General features: G+C 40.8%; 2 protein-coding genes across 3 annotated transcripts; one reads left to right on the forward strand and one right to left on the reverse strand.

Moving 5' to 3' along the window:
* Positions 1 to 1,286: 1,286 nt before the first annotated feature.
* On the reverse strand, positions 1,287 to 15,395 carry fam78ab (family with sequence similarity 78 member Ab). Of its 2 annotated transcripts, XM_022204038.2 has the most exons (3): positions 14,775 to 15,391; positions 13,691 to 13,994; positions 1,287 to 6,422 (listed from the first exon to the last, which is right to left on the reverse strand). In XM_022204038.2, the coding sequence occupies exons 2-3, from the start codon at positions 13,951 to 13,953 to the stop codon at positions 5,897 to 5,899; spliced, it is 789 nt and encodes a 262-aa protein (XP_022059730.1). In that variant the 5' UTR covers positions 13,954 to 13,994; positions 14,775 to 15,391; the 3' UTR covers positions 1,287 to 5,896. The 2 variants fall into 2 exon arrangements, with proteins under 2 accessions (XP_022059730.1, XP_022059722.1); XM_022204030.2 differs by having other exon boundaries at positions 13,691 to 15,395.
* A 1,940-nt stretch (positions 15,396 to 17,335) lies between these two features.
* Positions 17,336 to 26,067, forward strand: LOC110957813 (inactive phospholipid phosphatase 7). The gene is made up of 3 exons (XM_022204018.2): positions 17,336 to 17,578; positions 17,724 to 18,500; positions 24,214 to 26,067. The coding sequence occupies exons 2-3, from the start codon at positions 17,984 to 17,986 to the stop codon at positions 24,600 to 24,602; spliced, it is 906 nt and encodes a 301-aa protein (XP_022059710.1). The 5' UTR covers positions 17,336 to 17,578; positions 17,724 to 17,983; the 3' UTR covers positions 24,603 to 26,067.
* Positions 26,068 to 26,940: the final 873 nt, after the last annotated feature.

The following is a 26,940-nucleotide window of genomic DNA, read 5'->3' on the forward strand; positions in this document are numbered from 1 at the left end:
AACTTCAATGAAAAGACACATCATGGTGAAGATTTGGCTCCTACAAACCTCCACAACAGCTTCGGTGTGAGACCGTTCTTCCAAAAGATATTCCCCTGTTTGCTGTTTTGATCATGGTGCTGGAGCGGTGCTGTCTAGTTGGACCAAAACCCAGCCAGTAATGAAAGATCTACTGACCGCCACCGGCAACATCTGCATTCGTTAAAATTCTTCAGCCGTTTATTCAGGATGAATCAACATTCTGCCTGGACAGGGGAATCTGCAGCATCTCTGTCTGCTGTATTCTCTTTGGCTTTTTTATTTCTACATCCTCTCTCTCTCTTGATTTCTTTACTGTTTGCTGTCTGCCGTCAACAAAAGGCAACACACATAGAGCAGCTACATCCCTGACGGTGTAATAGAAATCTTTTCACGGACCGAGGCTCGGCTGTGTAACCTCGGGGGTTCGTTGGTGTGCATGCAGGCTTTCACGGTTTTTCAATTCAGCACTTAAGACTGCATGTCTTTGTCCTGGTTCAGAGGTTATTTGATCCTTTTGATTTGTGCAGATTGAAAGAATACAGCCCAAGAAAACCTGCCTGAAATGGCACATGAATGGAGGAAAGTATTAACTACATGCATGCAGTGTAATTAGATATTAGAGAAGGAAATGCAAAAGTAAGCAAATTATAAAAACATCACATTTATATATGGAACTATTTCACCTACTACATTTAAATAATCAAAAATAGTAAGTACAAATCCAACTACCATTTGATAAAGACTATCTGAACTGTTTCCCAAAAATGGGTGTCATTTTATTTTGAAAGACATAAGGCACCTCACCGAATTAGAAAATATAGTTGAGAATTTGGGCTGCACAGCGGCGTAGTGGTCAGCACTTTCGCCTTGCAGCAAGAAGATCCCGGTTTGAATCCCGGGTTGGGCCTGGGATCTTTCTGCATGGAGTTTGTATGTTCTCCCTGTGCATGCGTGGGTTTTCTCCGGGTACTCCGGCTTCCTCCCACAGTCCAAAAATATGCTGAGGTTAATTGATTACTCTAAATTGCCCGTAGGTGTGAATGTGAGTGTGCTTGTCTGTCTGTATATGTAGCCCTGTGACAGACCAGCGACCTGTCCAGGGTGTCCCCTGCCTTCGCTCAAGTCAGCTGGGATAGGCTCCAGCACCCCCCGCGACCCTAATGAGGATAAAGCGGTGTATAGAGAATGGATGGATAGTTGAGAATTTGCCTATTTTGAATTATCACTGTAGCGATGAGGTTAAAAAAAGAAAATCAAAGACAACATTTAGTATTTGTACATTTTATTTATTCATGAAAAAGACCTTTTATATATATTTTTCCAGGGGTTGTTTCCCCCCCAGTGTTGTGCATTTTCACAGTTTTACATATTTGCCAGAACTGACCCATTTTCAAGTATTGGTGTAAAAGTCAAAGCTGAACAAAAGAACACATTCGGCTTGAACTATTTCAGTGCTGTATTTCCAGGAAAACAAACCAAACAAAATGAGGAACACACTTAGTCTCTCGTTATCTTATGTGCTACATTTGGGGTTATTATTAAAACAATGAATCAGTTTTTCTGACATACGGAGAAGAGCATGATGACAACTTATGGAACACTTAACTATGGATTTTCACAGGATAAAACCAAAAGTAAAAGCCAGGAAATGAAGGCAGGCGCTCCTGAGCATGAACTTGCTTTGAAAAAAACGAGATGACGTTTCACTGATGTCTCACAGAGGGATTAACAACCATATATATATAAAGATGTGAAGCAGAAGTAGCAGCCCTCAGAAGAACTGTAAAGGTGTGGGTTTAGGAGAGGAGGCTTCCCTTCCCTTGGCACAGCCCTACGAGCATGGCGGTATTGTTGCATTTGTAACGTTTGTCTGGAAATGCAAATATACTTTTAATCGAAAATAACTGAAAATAGGCCTGTAGATTAAGTGCCATGAGGTTTTTGAGTTCACAAGTCTCTAACAGTGCATAGTTTTGGCTTTGTCCAATTTTGGCACTTTTTGCCATTACACATATACAGCAAAACATAAACAAAACTTTGTTTTTCTGTGGCTCAGTTAAGGAAGCACATGAAGTTTTTCTGCGGTGGGAACATGAAATATACGTCATAATCATATACGCTGAATGAGACACACACAGAGAGAACAATTAGTACCCTCCAAAATAATACAAAAAGCTGCTGACAGTTGACAGACACCCACTCAGTGACCTCGATACTTCCATTTCTTGTTTTCTCTTTTGTAATATCCAGTGTTTGACCCTCTTAACGAAGGCCCAGATTCACCAAAACATTGGTATAATCAAAAAATTCTGATGCTGATCTTTCTTTTTTGAGGCTACCTTGCGAATATCTCATTTTACGTATTCCAGTTTCTGCCATCACCAGCGATACATGTTGCCTGTGACTCTCTGTTTATGAGCAAACAGGTGTGTTTGTACATATGGCTTTGCAGCATGTGCTTGTGTTCAGACGGTCCACGTGCGGCGCTGATAAATGAGTTCACACTGCCAATGTGACACTGCTGTGACAATCAGATACCACGCCAGGCCCGCTCCTTTCCCCTCAGGGCGTCTCTGTGTGTTTGCGGAGGCCGAGCTCAGTCCCCGTTTTATGACAAGGACACAACCTTCCCCACGCTCAATGTGTGTTTTGTGCGAGTGCGACCGAGTGAAAGAGTCATGACTCGACAACAGCAGAAGCACGATCAGTGAAACTCCTCATCCCGTCTAAATCCCTTCAGCGGGATTTAAAGCGCACATCGTTGGCCACGCTTTGCGTCAAGGTTTAATGACATTACGTGTAGTCCGGCTTGAGTGCGGTGTCCAAGACATTACAAGCGGCCCAAAGTGGATCCATATTATGCTGGGTTAAAGGTCACGGAGTTCATAACAGCTTTTCTCTGCCGCCTTCAACACAAAACCGCAAATTGAAAATAACTCATGGCTGACGTCCAAGCAGTTCTTGGAAATGTCAGAGTTATTTTAAGCCCGCATTAATGTCTGAATGGATTCAATTTGTTGTCGCCCTCGTATTGCTGTTGTGTATTTTAGGACTGCAGACAGACACTTTTGCCCATGACCTTTGCTATTTTGACCTCAACCACGATTCTGGCTTTAGCCCCTCGCCTTGCTTAGCACAACTCGGCACAGTTCAGCCCATCTAGGGCATGGAAGTGTGTCACTGCAGATCTAATTATGACAGCAGTCCCCCAGTAGCCTCTTACTTCTCTTCTCCTTCACCCTTCACCACGCTGCCCTGTGACTCAGCCCGGAGCAGAGGCTATCTCGGTTAAACACGACCCGAGCCAAGCGGGAGTGTCGGGATTTGAGCCATGCATGAGCTTCCAATGCAATAGTAATTTACCTCATGGCATGAATGGATTTGATCTTTGAGCGCTGGTTCAGCTGGATATTGTGCGACTTTTAATTGCAGAGCCTCCAGCCAGCAGATTCTCCACAGACTACGGAGCATAAGGTTGCAATTCTACTGCGCTAGCGCACATTTGAATTTATACTAGAAACCATTTCAGCCGTGCATAAAGAAACATTTCGCCAGTTCAGAAAACAGCCTTGTACGCATTCTCACTGTGAGTTAGACAAGAAGATTGTCATTGCTGTCACTTCTGAGTGCTAAATGTAAAGATGCAGTCATTTTCATACTTCTGTTTTTGCACAGAGCAAATGAATGAGGAACGTTAGCGAGGCTCAGAGGTGCTGGTAGGTGAATTTGTCACTTTTTCCTCTTCTTCCAGTCTCGGTTGTAAGCTCAACAACTTGCCTGACTGCAGTTTCACATTTAGCAAACAGATATGCAAGAGCCATTCTTCTCAGCAAGAAAGCAAATGAACACATTTTCCACAATGCTGAACTATTCCTTTAAGTTTCTGATAAAAACATCTGCCACATTAACACAGTTATCTGAATTTATTTTTAGAAAATCCCCTCAAAAACTGGTCTGATAGATGCTTTCTGAAGGTGTTTGTACGCTGTAAAAGCAGCAGACTACTGAGCTTTGTGAAATACATGAGCAGATCAGACCTGCATGCAAATAGTTTCTTTGGTTGGAGCCAAACACGCACTGACAAAGACTGGGCACAATGAACCTGCAAGGCGTTTCATCTGAGAGTAAAGAAACTGTGCGCAGAACCCTTATTTTCGATAAGGAAGTGAAAGACTCTGATGCCTCCTTCCTTCTCCTTTTACAAGCTGCTTGCTGCTGAGGCCCTTCTCTAAGATTTACAGGAACGGGGCGTCACTTCATTGAATGTCAATATCAGTTGCTGTTTGTTTACGTGTGTGTGTGTGTGTTTTACGGTCGCTGGCGGTGAAATAAAGGGAGACGAGCCCCACATTTCTGCAGCAAGAGCTACAACTGGCAAGGCAGAGAAGTGGGTCATCTATATGCCAACCGAGCAGTCGACATCAAACCCGCATGCCTCCTGCTTTGCTTTTCAGCCTCGACAGCAGATAAAAAGTGAGCGAAAGGAGAGGGCGGGGGGGTGAGGAAGTGAGGAGTGGGAGGAGAAATACTGGTGTAGATGAAGATTAGAGGTGATTGAGGAGGAGGGACAGAAAACAGAAATCTGCTAACATGAGAGACAGATGTTTGGATTTAATTAGCTGGAAAGCGGATAGTTTAAGAAAGATAAAAAGTACAATATGCATGAGATTGTCTTACAAAAAAGAGGGTTGCCGTTTTTGTGCTCCAGTTATTAAAAGTTATTTCCTCCGTCCGTGACTGCTTGTTAATGCAGGTATTGATTGTTCAACGTGAGCCGCGCTTATTCACTCGCTGTGGCAAGACAGGATGGTTGAAAAAAGAGGAGGGAAGGAAGTGAAAAGGGCCCTGAGATGGAGTGATATAGGGAAAGGAAAACTAGTTTTCTGCTGTTGGATTCTACAGCGGCCTATAAACAGAATAAAGTGACTGACATGAGGTCGACTGTGGAGTGCTTTTGAGTAGATTTTTGTAGAACTAGTTATTGCATGTTAATATTATTGCGCTGAGTGCTACTGACGAGTGTTGGCTTTCCCATAATGCACTTGAAACTCAGCCATTTAGCTTGGTTGTGTAACGCACTGTTACACTTGTTAGACAACAGATTTGAGTCTAGATTTGAGACCCGGCTCTTTTTCTTTTGCATTTCCTGTCCTAAACCCACACATGCCAGCACCAACAGTCTGGAAGAAATGGGACAAATGATCAAATACTGCATTGCACTTCATTTAAGGCTAAAAAGTTTGCAGTGGAAAGCAATGTAAACTTAAGGCAGCATGGATTGAATGTCTTGCATGTTTCTTTTTTTTAAAAAAGTACTAAAATCTACTATGTCACCCAATGCGGTTTGTCATGTAAATGACACAACAACATCAAAACACAACTAAATGCACTCTCTTTCAGCCCATAAATAAAAACACAACTGGTATTCATACACAGAGTTTGTGCATATCCACGTATGAAGCATGTGCACAGACATGGTCATGTAAATACTTAAATCCACCTACACGTGGCTCAAACGGCAAAAATGTAAAAATAAAAATCCCAAAAAACTGTTGTTTTTCATTTTTGCGATTTAGCACAGTGAGACCCGACCCAGTCTGAAGGTAGAATGGTTGCAGTTTGTTCACTCCAGTTTTAAAAGTATCTTCAAGCCCCCACCTCAGAGCGACAGCTGGTCTTTTTCTCAGCGCTGGTTTCATTTGCCTGTTTTCTTCTCAGTCTTTTTTAAAGCATGAGAGAAGAATAGAGAGGCAAGAAAGGGTGTAAATAAATATCAAAGAAAGGTTAAAGCAGACAGCTGGTGAAGAGCAGAAGTGAAAGAAAGAAGGGATGATACTGTTAAGGTATCCAAGGCCAGTCTGGTCAGTGAAACAGGTCAGTATTTGGGTGGGATGACCACCACGGGGTCACCGTTCTTTGGCCGCCACATCAGCACCTGGGCGTCATTGGCGTTGGGTTTGACCATGGCATTAGAAGGGATGGGCTCGTTCTTGCCCAGGATCCGGGGCTGTTCCTGGGCCACGGGCTCGTTCAGAACGGCCCGGTGACCCAGAGGCTTCTCTGGGTCCACTTGGATGCGAAGGCGCATCCTCCAGCGAATTGTCTGCAGGACGAGAGTCTCTGAGGTGGCCTGATTGATGGCCACAAGCCAGGTCGTAAAGCTCTGGTCACGGTGGATGCTGCTAAGTTGAGGCACATTGCTGTCGCTGACCGGCACTCCCCAGGTCACACTGGGGTAGAAATTGTCATTCATGCTAACAGTGAATTTGCTGTCCTTCTTGGTGGGGCCTACAACAGTGCAGGTCTCCGTGGTGTTGCCGTACCAGGGGTAGTTGACACCGTCGGAGTCGCTGATGGCTGGGATTTTGCCGTCACGCAGGTCGGGGAGCTCCCAACTTGACCTGGAAGTAGAAAGAGTCATAGATGAGGATTTACACAGAAGCCTTGCTGACAAAGATACCAGGTTTTGTCCAAACTACCTCCTCCTGAAGTTAACTGACTTTACTTTAAACTGGTATTCACCTTGAAGGTTTAGCTCAGGCACAATAAAGTAAAGCAAAAAGTTTCTCTTGTTAAATATTTTCTGTAGAAGATATAAAGAATTTGCTTCTCGATAGTGTGACGGGTCTCCACCTTGATGTCACTATGTACCTAACTCCATGGCACAGAAGGAACAAACCGACCCAAAGCATCACAGCTGGAAGTTTCCCGCAACTTTTATCCTACTGAGATTAAATACAATAAAAAGATAAAACATTTTTGACACACAACACAGGCGACACCGAGCGGCTTAAGTGACCCGCTACCTCTGCTCTGTCCACCTATCGATTTTCTGGCCGCAGCAGGAAAGAGATTACCTTTCATTCGCTGAAACTGTGGATCAGCAGAACAGAGGAGATAACAGTGTGATCACCAGCCACATGACTTTACTGCCTTCTTGGCCTGGCCTTACATTGTGACTTATGAATGCTCCCAGGGGGTGAGATTAGCATGTCAGGCATGATAATGGCAAGCCCTTGTCTGTACATGTGTTTGTGGATGCAGACTTTTGCGTGTATGTGCAGATTTCTATTCTGAAAGATCAGTCATGAATATCTGCATTATTTCTGATTACATGACTTGATGTGAATCTGCACCTTGTCCTGCATCAGGTTTGGTTTTAGCTAGTTGCATCAGACAGAGCAGGCTGCACAAACAGGTAAAGTGAGGCCTCCCTCGTCTACTTTGATCATGACTGGGTAAAGCATTGCAGGAATAAGGCGCACTTCCTGTTTGCGTCTCCGCTGCCTGTTTCGTCACAGTCAGATGGCCTGAAAGAGGTGGTGTGAGTGTTTCTGACAACCGCAGGCCCGCTAAAAACGATTTGCTCGCTTCTCTTCAAAAAATCTCAATTAAAAAAAGCAACCATCTGTCTTCCAATATGACTCCTGAGCATGTCAGTTTTGATAAATGTCTGCTGCATTTATATGTGCAAGATTCTGGAGGAGCTTAGTTGATTTGAGAAGATAAATAGGTTTTGATAAAGTGGCATTTGATTAAAAAAAAATGCATCATCATCGTGAGTCAGCTGGAATATTGACACCCCACAGTCCGCAGGTGTATGAAAAGTAGCTGACAAGCAAGCTGAAAAGTCCACTAAAAGTTGTCATAACATACATAAACAGCAAATAGTTCATTGAAAGTAACACTAAGTATTTGATAATGGGGAAATAGACCTATACAGAATACCATCCATGATGTGAGGTGTTGAAGAGAGGGCACTTCAGTTCGTCTAAGCGCTAAAAAACCAACAAACTGGCAACTGCGGCTGTAGTGCATGGTTGGAATTTCCTGTTACCTATGACTTTAAACCTTGATCAGCCCTCTGTGCTACACATTCAAACCGAAAGCTCTCCACTAAAGGTTTGTCCGAACAAACATCAGCTTAAGCCTAAACAAAAAGCACAGTTCTTTAATGTAATATCCAGTGCCTAATAAACGCACTGATCTCAGCAGAGGTTTGCAATTAGCTTCATAGAGAAACTGTGCATCCACTGAAGAAAAAAAAAAGGTCAATTGATCAAAAGCAACGTGGAAATGTCTTACTTCCTGTTCCATGTTAATTTGCATGTTGATGGAAAAATCTGTTGCTGAGACATGCGAGATGCTTTCTTTCACAGATGGTGGAGATTGTATCAACTTTTTGGATGCAGAAGTAAAGAAACGGGGTGCCAATGCCATCAATTAATCAATTACAGCATGGTTAGGCCTCACCACCTGTGAGTGTGTGATTCTGTGTGAACACACTATCCTAACAAGACGACACTCTGGGGGAAAAAAAGCGATATTCCAGCAGCTGTAGCGCTCAATAATGGAAAATAACAATCTCCTAAAAATGCAATAATTTCCTTGATTAAAGTGCAATTTCTAGCTTCAATCACATGTTTTTTTTTTTTGGCTTTTTAAGATAATTGCATAATGTATAAATACACTGAAATTACTTGTAATATGTAAGTATTTATCTACCTTATTATAGAGGCTATATAGATAGTTCTACATAATAATCAAAACTGTATTTAGACAGATAACTGACATTTCAGTAGTGAAAACTTTAGTAATTATGAAAGATATCAAATGATTACAAATTTATGTGAAATTACAGAACCAGTGCTTATTTTTCCTGTTATTTCTAGTATCTAATTTTACAAATATATTTAATCCTATTTTATAGTATTAAAATCTATTATTGTTATAGTATTAATTAAATATTTTGTTGATAATTTCATGTGTTATATATAAAGTATATATTTGTAAAATCTCAATAAAATATGAAATGCATTTCAACAGCATTTTTATGTCAAAGAATTGAAATTTTTTTGTTGCTATTCAAAGTTACGAATTTTTAACCATGATCTACATTAGACATAAATTCTGCCTAATTTTGTAATTTCATTGATACATAAAGAAAGTATCTGTGAAATAGAAAGCAAAATCACAGAAACTTTTTACAGTGTACCAAGCCTATTTTGTGTGCAGCATTAACATTCATGACTAGGTTTAAATGTTCAAAAATATCACAGCCAGAATTTCTTTTTCAGAAATGCAGTCCTTCCCATTTTATTTTTCTGCTCACATGTATTCAGGCATGCTTCTAAACACACACCAACTGTCCAAAACCTCAGTTAGAGCCCGGGGGTGCCGATGGGAGGAGACGTGATGAATGTGTACAGAATCCCGGGCACGTCATCCAAAGCCAACAGAGAAATCTTCCACATTACCATCCTCAGCTGTTCTGTCCAATTACAGCTCACCGAAGCTGCATTACCATCAAAGAAACTACTTAGCATGAGCGTCTCAGCGGTGAGAGTGCAGTCGTCTCTTGCATCCTAAGAGTGGCTTCAAAAAATGTACATGAAGAATAGGTGGCCTTGATATTTTCTCCAAGTTCTGTCCTTGCTGGGGATAAATATTTAATGGCTTTAATACTGGAACATGATAATGTATGAAACAGATATTGACTGCAGGAGCTACTGGGGTTTGCATTTGTAAACAGTGCTGCAAAGGTGGGTGGGTGCATTCCAATGAGCCTATACACAGTACAGGGCTATATATATATATATATATATAATCCATATCTGTTACATTCATGTTGATCAGTTCAGGCATGTCATGGCTGCTCGTGATTTATTTGCATTTATTGTATGCAGTTAACATTTCCAGTAGTGTTTTGGAATTCAAGTGCTTTTCAGTACATTATCTTCGAAGAAAACATAGAAAAAAAACAGCAAAAGTTCATTAAAAAAAGATGAAATTTAGATCATGTGGATAGTTTTCGTGGGTGTTTGTGTGTTTCTTAGGCAAGTAAAGTTTTTAGAAGTTGCATTTTATTGAAGATCCTCATGGGATTGAGCTTTTAGAGAGTAACTGTGGATTCCCTGTCTTTCACACGGGGCCACACAGGGGAAGGGGAGTCGGGGAGGGGACTGTGGCTCTAATCTTAGCCGTGCAGCACTCTGACATCCTCTGTTGCAGCGTCCACTGATAAAGCATATTCCGGATCAGCTTGCGGTTGCCCACTATAAAATGAACAGAACTTGTCTCACGCTGAAGGAGAATAAAAAAAAAAAGGACAGAGAATGGGGAGACCTGTAACAGTCACTCAGTGTCTCAAGCATATTTTAAAGCCAAATGTTTGTTTGTTTTTTTTGACCAACCACTGGTGCAAAGATAACTGTATTGACAAGTGGAGGGATGTGAAAGGTCACAGCAATTATTTTCCATCACAATGTTCTGCTGTCATATCAGTCAGGTTCTGATGCGCTTTGTAGCCTGCAGGCATTCATCCATCAGCCTCCGCACTGCAGACAGCTGATTGAATATTAAAGTGCACAAACAGTCAAATTCAGTTATTTCACTTTAATATTTTACATATCTTCTTGAAAACACGAGTTAATGTGTAATATTTTTTGACTGAATGGTACAGACTGACGCTGTTGCTCAACTATGCCCACCAGATGCAACCATAGACAAGTTTCACTACCTCGGAATATTTCCTCAGTATTTCTGGAATTATTGGTAATCCGAAAACGGGAACCGTGAGACACAAGTCAACCCATGAAATTACACTGAAATTGAGGTTCTCTTTGGGTAAATAGCACTGACTCCTCTGTTTAAGTGCCTAATGTACTTGACTTTGGTTTCACTTCCTGATGTTCTAACTGGTTCAACTTTTGATCGAGAAAACTAACCTCAGGATATGTTTGTGGTAGAATCTGTTGGTGTAAAATTTACCAACTTGAATTCTCCATATTTTTGGGATACAAAAGCTTCCTAAAGTGTCTGGGTCGAGTTTATGTTTTCATCAGTGTTGGATATTTTAAGCAAAATATATTTGGAATTTGTAACTAATACATTAACTATTTAGGTACCTGATTATCCGATTTGAGTATTTTTTTTTCCAAAAGTAAAAATTCTCTTATTCTACACTGGAAAAAAAAAATTTTCGGTAAAATTCTGGCCGCTGTGGTCACCAGAACACTGCTGTAAAATTATGGTGAAACATTTTCTACATTTACAGTAAGGAAATGTATTGATATTGAACCCTCAGGTCTTCAGGAAGTTCTCTGTTGACAGTTCCCAAGGTCAACATCAAAACTTAGGTGAGGCATCTTTTTATTACTACGGTCCCCGCTTATGGAACAGCCTTCCTGAAGACCTGACGGCTGCACCTAATGTTAATGTTTTTAAAAGGTAGTGTCTACAGATACGGACCCATACCCGTAGCCTGTGGCCTACGGATACGGCACTTTCCATTTGCCAGACAGATACGGACCCGTACACGAGTCTCGCGAGTCAAGAAGCTGCTAACCACTGCAAACTGTTGAAAGTTAAGGTTAGGGTTTGTGTTAGGGTCAGGTTTAGGGTCCGTACCTGTAGTACCGATGCTACGGGTCCGTACCTCCAGCGTCTACCGGGAGTCACGTGACCAGATCTCGCATATCTGATTGGCAAATGGAAAGTGCCGTATCCGTAGGCCAAAGGCTACGGGTACGGACCCGTACCTCTAGCAACTACCTTTTTAAAAACAAACTTAAAAACCTACCTTTTTAGTCTGGCTTTTACTTGAATTACCTTTTAGTGTTCTTATTCTTTTTACAACTCCCAATTTATAATTAGCACTATTATTATTATTATTATTATTATCTTTATTATTATTTTATTTTATCTATCTTTTATTCTGTTTTATTTTATTTTATGATATATTTCATTGAATTTATTTACTTATTTATCTATTTATTTTACTGATCTACTTATGGATTTATTTTATTTTATTCATTTATTTTTATTTCTTTATTTTACACTTTACACTAACCTCCAGTGTTTACCTATTTTAAACCTTTAAGATGGCGTTTCCTCAGTACGTACTGGGTAAAACAATGTCCCAGATTTATTATTGTCTTTTATTTATGTTGCTTTTTAACAATACAGTGTATGGATTGTGGGGTGGGTAGGTTCGGGGCTGAGTGGGGTGGATTGGGTCACAATTTCTTTCATCTATTTTAATTATTTGTCTGTTTGTAAAGCACTTTGTGCTACAACTCCTGTATGAAAAGTGCTATATAAATAAAGATTATTATTATTATTATTATTATTATTATTATTGGTTATAGGGTTTTAAAAAGCGTGCTTCTTTTAATCTTTTCCTGTAAAGAAAAGTTTTTACCTTTAAAAATTTACATGAAAATATCATAAAATAAAATTTATGTAACATATTATAAATGGTACAGCAATTTTCCATTATCAGCACAACAGTTAGTGTTTTTAACATTAAATATTAGTGGGGTTTTTTTGCAAAAATTGCAGTTAAAGCTGTCATAAATATTAAAGCATATGTCTGTTACTAACACAAAAGTATATCAATTTGACTGGTAACTATATTTTTTTACATGTAATAAATGCAGAAATTGTCATGTTATTTGTTATATTGCATAATATTGCAGCACAACAATATGTACATTTAAATGGGAAAACTGTATTCTTTTTTGAGAATTCAATGCAAAAATTACAATATTATTATACATATTACTGTATTTTTTTCATTAAAAACTGTGCAGGAGTCGAGAAATGTATTTTTTCAAGAACAGTTTTCTCCTGATTAACCTATTTACAGTGATTCAGTGTTATAGAAACTGCATCGAACTGTTTTCAAGTTTACAGATTTTTACCATCATGGTTTGACAGTTTTTCACTGTAAAATGTACAAACATTTTTTTTACAGTGTAGGCTCACATGATTATTTTCTGGTTTGTTTAATCCCCTGAGAGTAAAATTAATATCTTTGGGTAGGGGACAAAGCAAGACATTTGAGGACGTCATGCTGGGCTTAGGGAAACACTGATTGACACAAATTTTCCACCATTTTCTGACGTTTATGGACCAAAGAACTAGTCAGTTATCATAAAAAATAAGCAATAAATGAATTGCCAATGGAAATAATTACTAGTTGTAGCCCAAATTCCAAGATAAAACATGAGTAGGTGTCAACTAGAACTCAATCAGAAACTATTTTGCGAATCGGTTAACCACTGCTGTCATCTTTAAAGAAAAACAATGGAAAAAATACTTAACACTCTTAGATTCAGGTTTCACAAATGACAAGATCTGACACTTCTCTTTGTCATACAATAAGAAACTGAATCCTGTGAGTTTGGAACCTAAGGTCAGAGAAAACAAGACGGCCAAAGATGTCAACTTGAGGTTTTTTTTTAACATATATGTATTTAATTTTTTTTAATATTGGGGAATATTAGTCAATCCAGTAAGAAGAGGGAAACATTTTCCTTCTTGTCTGTGAATTTAAAAGTCAAATATAGCAAAGTAGATGCAGAAAAAAGATGAATAAATGCTGAGTTTTTGTAGAACACGATTATGGCTGGTAATAAAATACATTTTTAAACAGAAAGTAACTGAGCCAACCTTGTCTTAAATAATAAATGGCGTGAGCTGTGGCAGAAGTGTCAGTTGCAGCAAACAAAGCTAAGAGAGTTCAGAGGGCTTTATTTATCAGCTGTGAGGTTTAATACTCCAAACACAGAATATTCAGATGTTCTCTCTGATTTTGAGCCTCGCCCAGCACATCCTCATCACCTAAACATGGCCAAGCAGAAAGAAAGAAGCTCATGGTACTCACATCCCTTTGTCCCCGTACGTATTGTAGAACTCCATGTGATTACACGCCTGAATCCAGCCGATGGTCCACGTCTCTTTAGCGGCTACTGGCGGCACCAGGACTCGGGCATTGGCTCGGAAATGCGGCGTCCGGTAGCGCAGGACCACGCTGGAAGCCTCGTCGATGCTGGTGGGGTTGGAGTCGATGGAAGTGTTCAGCTCCAGGACGATGATACTGTCTCGGAAACTCTTGGGCTTACACCTGATACTCTGGATGCAGCCCATTGCATTAAATAGCAACACAATCCACAACAACGTCCAGAGGTCTGGAGGAGAAGAAAGACGCATGGAAACAGCAAGAGAAAATCACCACAGATGGATCCACAGCATGTTCCCCTCACCCCGAAAATAAGCAGAAGAGCGATTTTATATACAGCAGAATGTCTCGTTTACTACAAAAAGCAAAAAGCCATGCATCTTTGCACCAAAACTAATAAAAAAAGATGACGAAAATGAGGCCTAGATCATCTTCATATCTGCAGGACGCATGCTTTCCGGTGCGTAAAAGCAACTTCACCAAAGCCAGCTCAGGTGCCAGAACTTGACTTATCCGTGCACTGATGCTTTCATACTGCCAAATGACAAGTCTCTGCTTTTAAAATGTGCTTTTTTTCACAAACACAATTACAAAAGAGAGAAAAGATTGTGCCCTTTGGCCACATGCATCCATTTGGAAGCGTACGCATGGAGAGGTTCGGCTAAATAATTCACGAAAAACTGCCAATGTTGGCGTCAGATTCTCTCTTTATGTAATTCTTTATGTCATCAAAAGCTAATCCCTGGGCGAGGATCATAATGGAAAATGTTGTGGATGCGGACAGTGGCAGCTGAGGTGACGCTGTCAGTCTGTGGAGCTGCGTAAATGTCCGCCTAATCCGCAAAAAAAAGGGGGAAAAAGTGTATTTCAGCGATTTGACAGCGTCATACTGGACGCTTTTATAGCCTACATTTACGGATTAAAGCTTCGTGCAGCAATTAGCTAACATGGATTTTGTTCTATTTATAGGCGGCAAAATAAAAACAACATGCAAAAAAAGCAAGTCTACCTAGAAAACAATTTCACTGGGGGAGCGTAGAAATTCAGCTCGCACAGTTCTCCGGTCACAGAGGTAATTCCGTTATCTCCCTCACACCCGGTCCCGTTATTTCTCTCCCCCTTCCTTCTCCTCTTCTGCTTCTTCCTCTTCTCGTAGCTGCAAATTACTTCACCGTCCCGATCACAGAGGTAGCATTTCCACCGGCGATCAGATCGAGTCGAGTTTGAGCACATCCAGAGGACACCGCCGGGTCAACTTTTGCGCCCATCTCACCGGATCCATTCTCAAAAATCAGCAAAAAAAATATTTAAAAATGAAATAAAATAAAAAAAAATATAGATTACTGCCGGGGGGAGAAATGCCAGCTGTCACATAGTTCGACCGTGCCCACAGTTTGCGGTCCTGTCTGAGGCTGGATGTAGTTCAGCCTAAATTCCTGCACAAGCTGTCATTTCTCCGAGCTCGTCCCATCGCAGCCGCGGCAGGTTCACCCCGCTACGTATCGCTCTATTGGAGCTGCCTGGGAAGCAGCTTTATAACGAGCTGGGTGACGACACTTCCGCCCCCCAGCGGCGAGCATGCTGGGAGATGTAGGCGTAAGGGTTTTCTGTTGCGAACGGTCAATTTCTAGTGATTTTGAGAGCATAAATTGGGCTGCAGACTACACTGTAAAAGTGCCAATCTACAAAAAATGTATGTAAAAACATGGCAGCAAAAGCAGTGCTAGAAAAAATAGGGTATACTTTAAAATATCCGGAAAATAATGTTATTTGTCACATATTTAAATACAGTCAACAGTGATTTTTATGGTCAAATGTAAAAGAACAATTTACTGAATGCACAGTGTCACTTTGCATGGTTCAGATGCTGCTTATGTGCAATCTCCTGCCCATATTTATTCTATTTTATTAGTTTTTAATTCATTTTATTTACCTTCCACATTGCATATATATTGCCTCTGTTGCATATGTTGTAATATTTGATATAGTCTTGTTTTATATGTACATTTGATTTTATTATTTAATGTTGTTTTATTACTCATAGCTTTTAGAAAATACACTCTTATTTTTTACTTGGAAGTATCTGATTTGCCAGTTAAATCACAATCTGAGGGATAATCTCCTCAATCCGTTTTAATTTTTGACAGTTTAGACAATATTTGTGCTATACTTCTGTCACTGTAATGGGAAATGCTCTTTTAAGATGCATTTAACATTGATTTTTTTTGGCACAAAGTTACTATTGTAATGTTGAATACAACCCTCCTCTCCCTCCCCCAATGGTTGCTTTCTTCCATCCATTCTCTCTACACCACTTTATCCTCACTAGGGTCGCGGGGGGTGCTGGAGTCTATCCCAGCCGACTCGGGCGAAGGCAGGGGACACCCTGGACAGGTCACCAGTCTGTCACAGGGCTACATATACAGACAAACAATCACACTCATATTCACACCTACGGGCAATTTAGAATAATCAATTAACCTCAGTATATTTTTGGACTGTGGGAGGAAGCCAGAGTGCCCGGAGAAACCCACGCATGCACAGGGAGAACATGCAAACTCCATGCAGAAAGATCCCAGGCCCAGGCCAGAATTTGAACCGGGGATCATCTTGCTGCAAGGCGAAAGTGCTAACCACTACTCCACTGTGCAGCCCAGAACATATACCACCAACTGTATTTGTTCAGCAGGTAGAGGAAGGGAGTTGAACTTCTGACCCCAAAGTGATGAAAATTAACTCAATTTCATTAAATTTCTGCCACTTGAATTTAGTAAATCAACTCAGGGAGAAATTTTGGAATAAATTACACACAATATTAAATTGATGAATTACCAACATTATGTCCAGCCAACCCTTTAAAATAATGTTTCCAGTTTAAAGGGTTTATCTGAATCAGTAGATTGCAGTTTTTATCTTGTGATTATGTATTCATTTAGTGGGTGGGGATGAGTCTCCTGAATGTTTTTTTAGAGTAGCTTGGGTGCATTAGCCTGCAGAAAACTGAAATGACTCAGTTTACCTTGCATCATCTTCTAGGCTGAGAGCTTCTGTGTGATGCTGCAATCATCCACTAGATCAATGCATTTGGATATATCATCATTAATTCTGACCATGATATAAACATTGATGAACTGTGTGTACATAAGTTAAGCCTGCTAATACCTTTAATGGAGTATGTTGTGCGTTTGCATGGAGCTGCCACTATTCGTATTTAGCAGTGAAATTTGTCCATTCTACCGTACTTCTAAATTTAACATAATCATAGTAATGATAATAAAGTTTCATTTGACAGATGTGCTCATCTAGAGATGGCTTTTCATTTGTGTCATGGAGGATTTTTGCTTATTTCTATTGTATCAACTTCTACAGTTGTCTTTATCTTATTGCCTGGTCCTTGATTCTAGGTGACCTCTTTGAAAAATTACTGCACTTTAACAAAATACCAGTCATTTTGTTTGTATGTTCAGCAGCGTGGCAGTACTTTAAAGCCCTCCCTGTCTCTGTTCATGTGAACACGGTGCCCATCAGTCCTGTCTCTGTCTGTTTAAGCACCTTGGAGAACTCCGCTCCGCAGCAGAGCGCGGCGCAGAATCGTGATTGTGCGTAAACTACGTCAAATCCGCACGGAAGAAGCAGAATGCTGCACCGACTGGAGCTGCCTTGTCTTCATCTTTTGTTTGGGGTTTCAGCTGACTCTGTTATGTTTCTGCCTGCGTCGCTTTGTACCTGAATCCTTTGGCTATCAGACGCTTGATGGAGGCTGCAGGAAGGATTTAGAGATATGCTGCGTGGCTCATTTTCATCCTTCGCTCGGTAAGATGATGCCTTGCGTAATTCTTGCACATTTTCTACACGAGGCTTGTTTTCCACACGCAGAGGAGCACCTGTTAGCGGTGTAGTGGCGTGCTACTGTGGCGTTAGGAAATGCTCATGTTGTTATTCTGTCTCCATGCTGTAGATCGGGTTTCACTGGATTGGCCGAGGCAGATGCCATTCAATACACTGCTCCTGCCTGCATGGTATAAACAGCATGGACATCGCACATTCCAGAGGCTCTAAATATATCTATTAAGGCCACAGGAGGGGGAGGACTGGTGTAGGGGGGTTTATCCTGGGACGCCTCACTGTCGTGGTGAACTCGCACCACTTGAATTATCTTTTCCGGAGATTGACAATCGGTTATTGTAGCCGCAGAAGACAACTTGGCCCTATCCAAACATGCCCTCGAGTTACAACGTGAGATCCAGGGCGAGGGAGAGAAACAGCGTCCTGAGCAGACCTGAGTTCATGTCCCTCAACCATCAGCCCCTCCGCGGCGGCAGCAGCAGCACCGGCAGCAGCGGCGGCGGCGGCGGAGGAGGCTCCTCTGAGAGCCGAAGCAGCTCACGACGACCGGCTCAAATCAAGCACCAAACAAGCCAGCAGAGCGAGGAACCTACCGACAGTGGCAGCAAGGACAGGAGAGAGTCCAGCAAGATGCCAGAGGAAGACTGCATGCAGCTCAACCCTTCTTTCAAGGGAATTGCAATGAACTCCCTCCTCGCCATTGACATCTGCCTGTCCAAGCGCATGGGGGTGTGCGCCTCCACGTCCTCCTCATGGGGAGGCTGCCGGTCCATGGTGGCTCTGCTGGCGCTCACAGGCCACGGCATCACGTGGATCATTGGCACTATCGTGTGTCTCACACGGAGTAATACTCTGGCTGGACAAGAGGTCCTAGTCAACCTGCTGCTTGGTAAATGCCACACAACACTCACCGGCCTCTCCAACGTGTAGCTCGGTGCCAAAAACGCACCATAGGGGGGTATAAGAATGACCCACATCCACAGTCCTGACCGGTTCACTTTGTGCTGTGTCAAGGGTTGACTTTTCCACTGTTTTCCTTTCACTTGTGGAATCAGTCAGCTGGACAGTCAAATGTGCTAAATACATATAGTTTATACACAAAGGTTAATAAAGGTACAAATAGACTTGGAACATCCAAAACTTTGTGACAATGCATAGTTTTTAAGTAGTTAGTATGACTTAATATGGTTAATATGAGAGCAAGAATGAGCTCTTTAAACTGCCCTTCATAAAGTTTGATGAAACTGTTAGGAAAAGTCACATAAGTGTATTATAATATGTAAAAAAAATGGTTATTCTAACTTACAAATTACAATATACTGATTGACACTATAGAAGAAGTTATAAGGTTTAATCTATCTATCTATACAAATGCAGACTTTGCAAAAGGAAAAAGTATTAGTTTTGTTGCATAGATAGATAGATAGATGCTTCATTCTTCCCTTTTGGGAAATTCAAGGTGTCCAGCAGCTCATATGTTACATTCAAAAAAGCTAAGGAAACCATATTTACCTGCAAATTGTTCATAATTCCCACCAAAAAAAGTTGCAGATTTGAGGGTATTTGCAGTAAAAACATTTTCAAAAGTCTAAGTACAGTGCAAAAATAGAGCTAATAATAAGCATAGAGGGGATTGGATCAGGATTATTGGTTTTATTACACAGTTTAGTTGAGTAACTGGAGTGTGGTCATGTGCTGCTGCCCTTGACCGAGGTGTTGTGTCACCAGATGACTGTGGGGACGAAGGATTTACCTTTGTGAATCTTTCTCATTATGAGCATCTCATGAAGCTGACGTTCAGTTATGACTGTCAGAGAGATGTTGATTCAACTCAGCTTTGTCCTATTCAAATCTGTTTTGTGTGTTACTGTATGTTTGCGCACTATATTAGTGTTTCAGAAGGAGAAATTATCAGGTACACGGCACTACATGTACACAAAGCCTTGCTTCAGAGTTCAGTTTTTATTGCATTGCATTACACAACTGCTACTCGCAGTCAAATGGATTCACTAGAAAGCATGTTAACAGCATGTACGAAGAATTTTCGCTCGGGGGTCCATGCATAAAAAGATTTTAGTTGTTGACTCAGTGTTCAGTAGTGTCTGCACTAGTTGGAATAACAGCTGTACAGCACATTCAATAGACTTACTGCTGCAGTAAAGAGCAGAGACGATGCCATTTCTCAGAATGACGCGGAAGACCCATGTGTGTTTATTAGTACACAGTGTCGACACAAACACAGATTACTGACCAAAAAGCATAAATACAAATCTTCTGGCTGTCGCTGCACTGAGCTCCGAGTGGAGGCCAGTAAATCTCTGGATTTGGGACACTGTTGTATTGTGTCTGGGACATTGTTTGGCATCAAATGGCTTGTTCATTATTGGTTGGTGCAGGATAATTTCTGGTCTGTTTAGGTCTGTTAGGAGGAAAATCTACAAATATGCTCAACCGTGGGCGGAGAATGAATATCTAATGGTGGCTGAAAGTATGTTTTGTTTCCATTTCTCGGGGAATTAATCGGCCGTGACTGGTCTGTCAGGGTTGGTTTGGTTCAGTCCACTGTTGCAACCTCATGGACTATGGGAGGCAGGAATATTTTCCATATAGAGTTTTGAAAACACAATTTAGCCACACAGTAATGGGAGCTGTTGAAAAGACAACTAAACATACCAGAAACCCCAAAAGATGGAAGATGTTCCTATTGTTGTCAAAGTGCAACTGCATTCAAAGTATAGAGGAAATATAAACAACTGCTATAAGTGCTGCTAAACAGACATGGATCTGCTTGCACTCATTAATCAGCCTACTGAAGGAAGACCTTAAAGTCATGTTAAACATATGAGAAGTTGCATAACAAGACTATCCTAGTGCTCAACAGCTCACGATTAGCATCAACTTTTGTGTACTTTTACTACATTTATTTTGTCTTATTTGTCATCTATCTTGTGTAAGTTGATGTTCTTTGCTTTAACGTGTCAGTGGCTTCACTTTCAAAGTCATAAAATGTCCAATACGACATTTGTTGCTGTTAATTAGAGAGTGGCTCCTCAAGTATGCACATGTGATTGCAACCATACCAGTAATATCACTATCCCCAGTTGTACAGGGATGTTTGGTGCGCTCTGAATGCCTGTCTCTCTGAGCTGCGGCTGAGGCCCGAATGCTTGGTGACGGTAACAAACAGACATGATCACACTGGGCTCAACTAGCTGTTGTCTTGAATTAATTTTTCATTATGCTGCTCGCTGGAACAGCTAGCTCAGTATTTAGCGTTATGTTTCAGGGAGGTTACCTGAGTGCACCTCTTTGCCTTTTGTGCTGGCTGCAAGAATTCCGCAAAAACTACAAACATTAGCTGGACTGTTGTGATAGGTGTTCTACAGAAACTTGAAAGATGTGCAGCGCCTCAGTTTGCAACAGAAAACGTCTGTAGTAGTAGTACTTAATTAGAACAGCAGCAAAAGCATCACTTTAAAAAATGGCCGTATGCTCATCATTGTATACAGGACTGCACACTCACCCAGTTCATTTTATTTAGAATGATTTGCTGGCTGCTGTGAGTCGGCCCGGATGAGTGACAGTAGGAGCCAAAGCAGTAAGCATTGTGCTGCTTCTCCTTCATGCTACCTTGGCGCGTTGAGAAACAATGAGCATTGTTGGGTTCCTTCACAGTACAAGATGATCTATGGCAGCCTGACCAATTATCTGCCCTCACCTGCTGCACTTCTTGGCACCGGAGTTTCCATTCTCAATATAGCTGATTCCCCTTGAGCAGTAAATCAGCACCGAGGATCCGACTGCTCAAAACTCACAACGCTTCTTTGTGCGATCAATAACTGACCGACGTCTGACTTTAAACGTGTTATTTCACCGTGCACGCTGCCTCTGTGCTGCCTGTCTTGGCAATTTTTCACAGGCGAGAACACAGAAACACTCTTTTGTGAGTCTACAGTGACAGCGAGAAAAAAAATCCTCACTGGGCAGTAATGCAATCTGCCAGCACACAGAATCTGCAGGGTAAAAGTGAGATTTGTTAAAGAAACACAATGACGCCGTAATTTTCCACAAATACCCCCCACATCCCCGCGATGTGCTGATGATACCAAACACTAAGACAAATAGAGTCATCGCTGTTGCTTTAGTCAGCTGAAGGGCATCGCAATCACACTTGTGCTTACAGCCGATAATATGATGCGTCACCGCCTGGCTCACCTTCTGCTTCAGTACTTCTGACATGTGGACTGCCGTAGGGCCCTACAGCAAGGGCCCCAACTGTTCTTACTCACATCTCATTATCTGTTTTTTTCCAAGCTTCCCCACCTCTCCTTTGGTGCTTCTTTTAAAAAATTCAGATTTCACCTCACTAGCCTGCATTTCAGCAGCCGCAGTGGAAGTTGAAATAATGGCCCCAATAGAACAGCAATGAGAAGCAGGACAGCGTAGCCAATGTGTCAGACAGCTGACAATTATTTAGTGCAGGCTCGGTTGAGTGTGTGTGAAGATGGCAGACTTGAAGGGATGTTAAAGGTGGAAACGGTGGACATATTTTTGGGAGAGCAGTGGAGTTATAAAAGGCTTCCACAAATGTCTGGTATGTGGACCTCAGAGCAAATGCTGCCTAGTATTGTAGGCATTTATGGTTATTCTTGGTCACTGAGGTATCTGTTTACATATTTACAACAAGTTGTTCTCTGCTTTGTGTGAAGGCTCACAAATTTAACGCGCATGGTAAGTGGAAAGATTAGACTTACCCAGCTCAGTATTCAAACTTCACTGCAGTTCAGTTGGACATACAGAATAGAATTACTTTGTTGATCTCCAAGGGGAAATTCTGTAAATATAATACACAACAAGAAAAGCACTCAGAGAGAGCAGTCCTCCACCAAGGCTGTTCATTCCCCCGTATTGCATTGTCAGAAATGCAGCATTTGTTTTTTAGTTATTGATGATCAGAAATAACATTTCATTTCATTTATTCTTTTCCATGGTAATGCATGAAAAATCAACAAATGGATACAATTTATAAAGCACAGAATACACACATCCCATGTACAAGAACAGGAGTAGGATGAAGAATAATAAATAACAGCACTATAGAATGTGGCCTTTTAATATAGATGTACTCGCAAAGAAAATGACCTTGTGCTGAGTACAGGCATGTTTTATGCGTGTGTATGTTATGTACGGCTACCAAATAGTGTGACCTAAATATGCAGCGGGCGGCTGAAATTGATTTGACTCGGAAGCATCCCCACAATTTAATCAGTTGTTCCATGTATGATTTCTGTCGGATAAGTCCTGACAAGTCTGCAGCGGTTGATTTGTAGTAGGATCGCAATCATGTGATCGTCTGCAATCTAAAGCTAACAAATCAACAAAACAAATCAGTGGATGCAGACTGTACGCCGCATCACTGCCAAAATCCAATCACCTGGTCTTTGTGTCATTTCTGACCTTCCCTGAAAATTTCATCCAAATCCGTTTGTCCGTTTTTGAGGAATGTTGCCCACAGACAGAGACAGACAGATGGACAAACCAATGCTGATCGTCACATATCTCCGCCGCATTCCTTGGTGGAGTAATTATATTATAAATTAAATAATTCTTCACATACTAAACCATTTTCACTACTGTACATCTCAACAAGCTGCTACCGTATTGCACTACTATCTCCTCAGTAAACTGTCACTATATTGCACTACTAGCAGTGTACGTACAGTACCCACCAAAAGTTTGGACACACCTTCTCATTCAATGCTGATTTATTTGTATTCGTTTCTAACTTGTAGATTCATATTGAAGATTCACACTTTTTTTCAACATAATTCCTTATGTATTCTTATATAGTTTTGATGTCTTCAGTGTAGAAAATAATTAAATAAAAACCACCAAATGACAAGTGTGTCCAGACTTTTGACTGGTTGTTTAGGTTGATTATTATATATTTTATTTTATGTTACTTTATTTACATTCTTTTATGTAATGCATGGCACTAATACAAACATGAGAGAGAAACATCTTTTCAGTTCCTCTGTATGTCCTGGATATACAGAGAAACTGACCATAAAAATATTCTATTCTATAATATTGCAGATTTGTAATATTTTTTTTCAATATTTATCCCATGAATCAGACACTAAATCACTACACCCCCTTTTTCTTGTAAACGCACAATAAGAACAGACAAACAAAACAGAAGCTACAACTAAGATTGTAATTTTTCATTAAAATAGCAAAGCCAAAATGTCCCAGCATTTCCGTTGACGAATTTTTGTTCTCAACCTTTTCTTAATAGCAAATAAACACTGTCCACTGAGCCCATCTATAAATTGACAGCAGTTGTACTGATACTCTCCCGAAGCATCTCAGATAGGGTTATATAAATTATTTTGCAGATTAAAACTTACAGTTTCACAATAAACGGCAAAGATCTGACTTGTGACGCAAAATTTATTAGTTTTTTTCCCCCTAAACCACTAATAATCTTGCAATTCCTTACATTTTTCTGAGGAGTGTGTAAAATAATATGAGTATTTATGCTTCCTCTGCTGCTGTTATTACCAAAGTTAAAGCACATCACATTTTTTTCTCTTTGACAGCCCTCATCCTTGATGTCATGACCGTGGCCGGAGTCCAGAGGCTGGTGAAGCGGAGAGGACCCTGGGAGATGACGCCGGGCTTCCTGGACTGCGTCGCCATGGACACCTACTCCTTCCCCGCCGCTCACGCCAGCCGGGCCGCCATGGTCTCCAAGTTCCTGCTGTCCCACCTGGTCCTGGCGGTGCCGCTCCGCATCCTGCTGGTGCTGTGGGCCTTCCTGGTGGGCATGTCCCGGGTGCTGTTGGGGAAACACCACCTCACAGATATGGTGTGTGGGTTCGCGCTCGGCATGCTTCACTTTAGCCTCATGGAGTCGGTGTGGCTCTCGTCAAGCACCTGCCAGACTCTTATTTCCATAAGCACGCTCAGCTGGAGCCCCTTTTTCTGAGTTTTTGATATGCTAGCACCCAAGGCTCATTTGATACTCCCACCTTGCAATATTGAGGACTTAGGTAGTTATTTTTGCAAGGGTCAGAAGTTTTTATTGCAGGCTGCCTACTAAGAAGCAGTAACATTTGGATGCAGATGCTGACTTGCATGTAAAACCCAAAACAGGCAGGTCACAGAACCTTACAAGAGAAATTCTCCTGTTACACACCTTTACTGCTTCTTAGTTTCAATTAAACACTAATAATAAAGAAAAAATTAAGGGAACTGCAAACTATTTACAAGTTTTCCTGAAATTATACACGGAGGGTTATGATTTTAGATTTTTTTTTAAATGTTTTTGAAAAAGCAGGTACCATTCATCCATGATTTAACCTCTTTCTAGAACTTTCTCTTACTTCCTTTTCTTTGCTTTCATCCTTTAAGATGGTGAAATACTGAAACCATGTTGAACACTGAAGGAGTCTGGTGTTAGGCTGTAGTATCGGATGTAAAATTAAAAGTATATAAAGCTATTGCTGTTTGGATATCGTTCCTGATTGGCATGACTATTATATTTCTGTATTTCTGGAATTCTCTTTCTTTCATTGTATGTTTATTACATGTGAACTTACTTTCAACGCAGCTGACTTCAGCTGTTTGTACACATTTGGATAGAACTTTTTCATACATTATCAAGTATAATTTCCTTCAGTGTGCCATTTGTGATTTTATGAGTTTAAATCCTTTTTTATAGCTGATGCTTCTCTTCAGCTCTTTCATTAGAGGCTCGTCAAGTCTGCACATTAGCCTAACAGATGTTTATGGTTTGCCAATGACACCGATTCTGTGCCCCACTAAACAACTGAAGCGTGTGTGTGTGTGTGTGCTCTTGTACTTGCTACTTGGTGAGTACCATTTTCTGCATTTAACTATCAAAGTGAGGACATTTTTACAAAGTAAGGACATAAAGGCCGGTCCTCACTTTGAAACAGCCATGTTTGAGGGTGAAGACTTGTTTTTAGAGAACAGGTATGAATTGAGGTTTGGTTAGGGTTAGGGTAAGGATTAAGTTTAGGCAATCAGTTGTGATGGTTAAGGTTAGGATAAGGCTCTAGGAAATGCATTACGCCTATGGATGTCCTCACTAAGATAGAAGTACAAACGTGTGTGTGTGTGTGTGTGTGTGTGTGCGTGCGTGCGTGCGTGTGTGTGTGCGTGTGTGTGTGCGTGTGCGCATGTCACCGCACAGCAAAAATATCTGTTTGAAATATCAGTTGTCAGGCCTTTTTTTCTGAATGTGTTTTTTATAGACCTTTGAAATGAAACCTGCTGGGTTTCTTTGGCAAAAACGTCTCTGTGCACTGGTTTGGTACAGTTATAGTTTAGTGGATATTAGTTAGTTTTGTTGTGTACAGGGATCTGCATATGATGTTTTTACTTTGTTGTTCCATCTCATTAATAAACGAGGTGGACAGTCAGGAAAATGTGGATGCCTCTGTGTGTTTCATTATTCCTACATGTGGCTTAAAGATGCCAATAACAGTGGAAGTAGTTTGTTTAAATGTTCATTTTCTGGATAAATAGCAGCTGCTAGCAAGTGTGGATGTTTGATACTGCTATTGCGTCTACACTACTCCATGTACAATAGAAGATTTTGCAAATATTTTACATTCAAATTTGGGAAAATCTGTGTGTCATGTACGCCGAGGAACAAATAATTTGATATAGTTTGAGTAATGATGTTTTTGAATCTGTAGAATCCACAATAAGTTGTTTGGGTTCCTTTAAATATCACATGGACTGTGAGGCATCACATGGGTAAAACATGGTGAGCAAAACAATACGTGTGGGCGGTTTAAAGCGATGAAACAGCTGAGATACGATCATTATTCTCTGTCCATCAGCGGAAGGCTTTAGGGGAAAAGTGTTCCGCCGTGACAAGTTACAATATGTCAGAACGAACACACATGAACATGTCAAATCATCAGAGGCCTTCTGCTCAACCATCTCCAAACTGCTTCTTTATTATAAACCATGGATATTTAAAGTGGTACCTGAAAATTTCAGTTAATATATCAAGGGCTTTCCAAGATAAAAATATCAATGACTAAAACTTCCTATGACACACTTTCAGCTTATTGTTTTGCACATTGAATTTGAATCTATGTTTGAATGACAGTATCTTAGGAATCATTTAAGTTGAAGATCTGAAACTATTAATGCAGCTATTTTTATTCATGCTGTTGATTCAGAATCTGCAAAGTACATCAGATAATCTTTGATTGTGACTGAGCTGAAATATGAAAATGAAATAAAGCGACCTTAAAGTCCCGCTTTAAGCACACATGTCCGAAAAC

The sequence above is a fragment of the Acanthochromis polyacanthus genome, chromosome 18 (genome assembly GCF_021347895.1).
Source record: "Acanthochromis polyacanthus isolate Apoly-LR-REF ecotype Palm Island chromosome 18, KAUST_Apoly_ChrSc, whole genome shotgun sequence".
NCBI classification, from domain to species: Eukaryota; Metazoa; Chordata; class Actinopteri; family Pomacentridae; genus Acanthochromis; species Acanthochromis polyacanthus.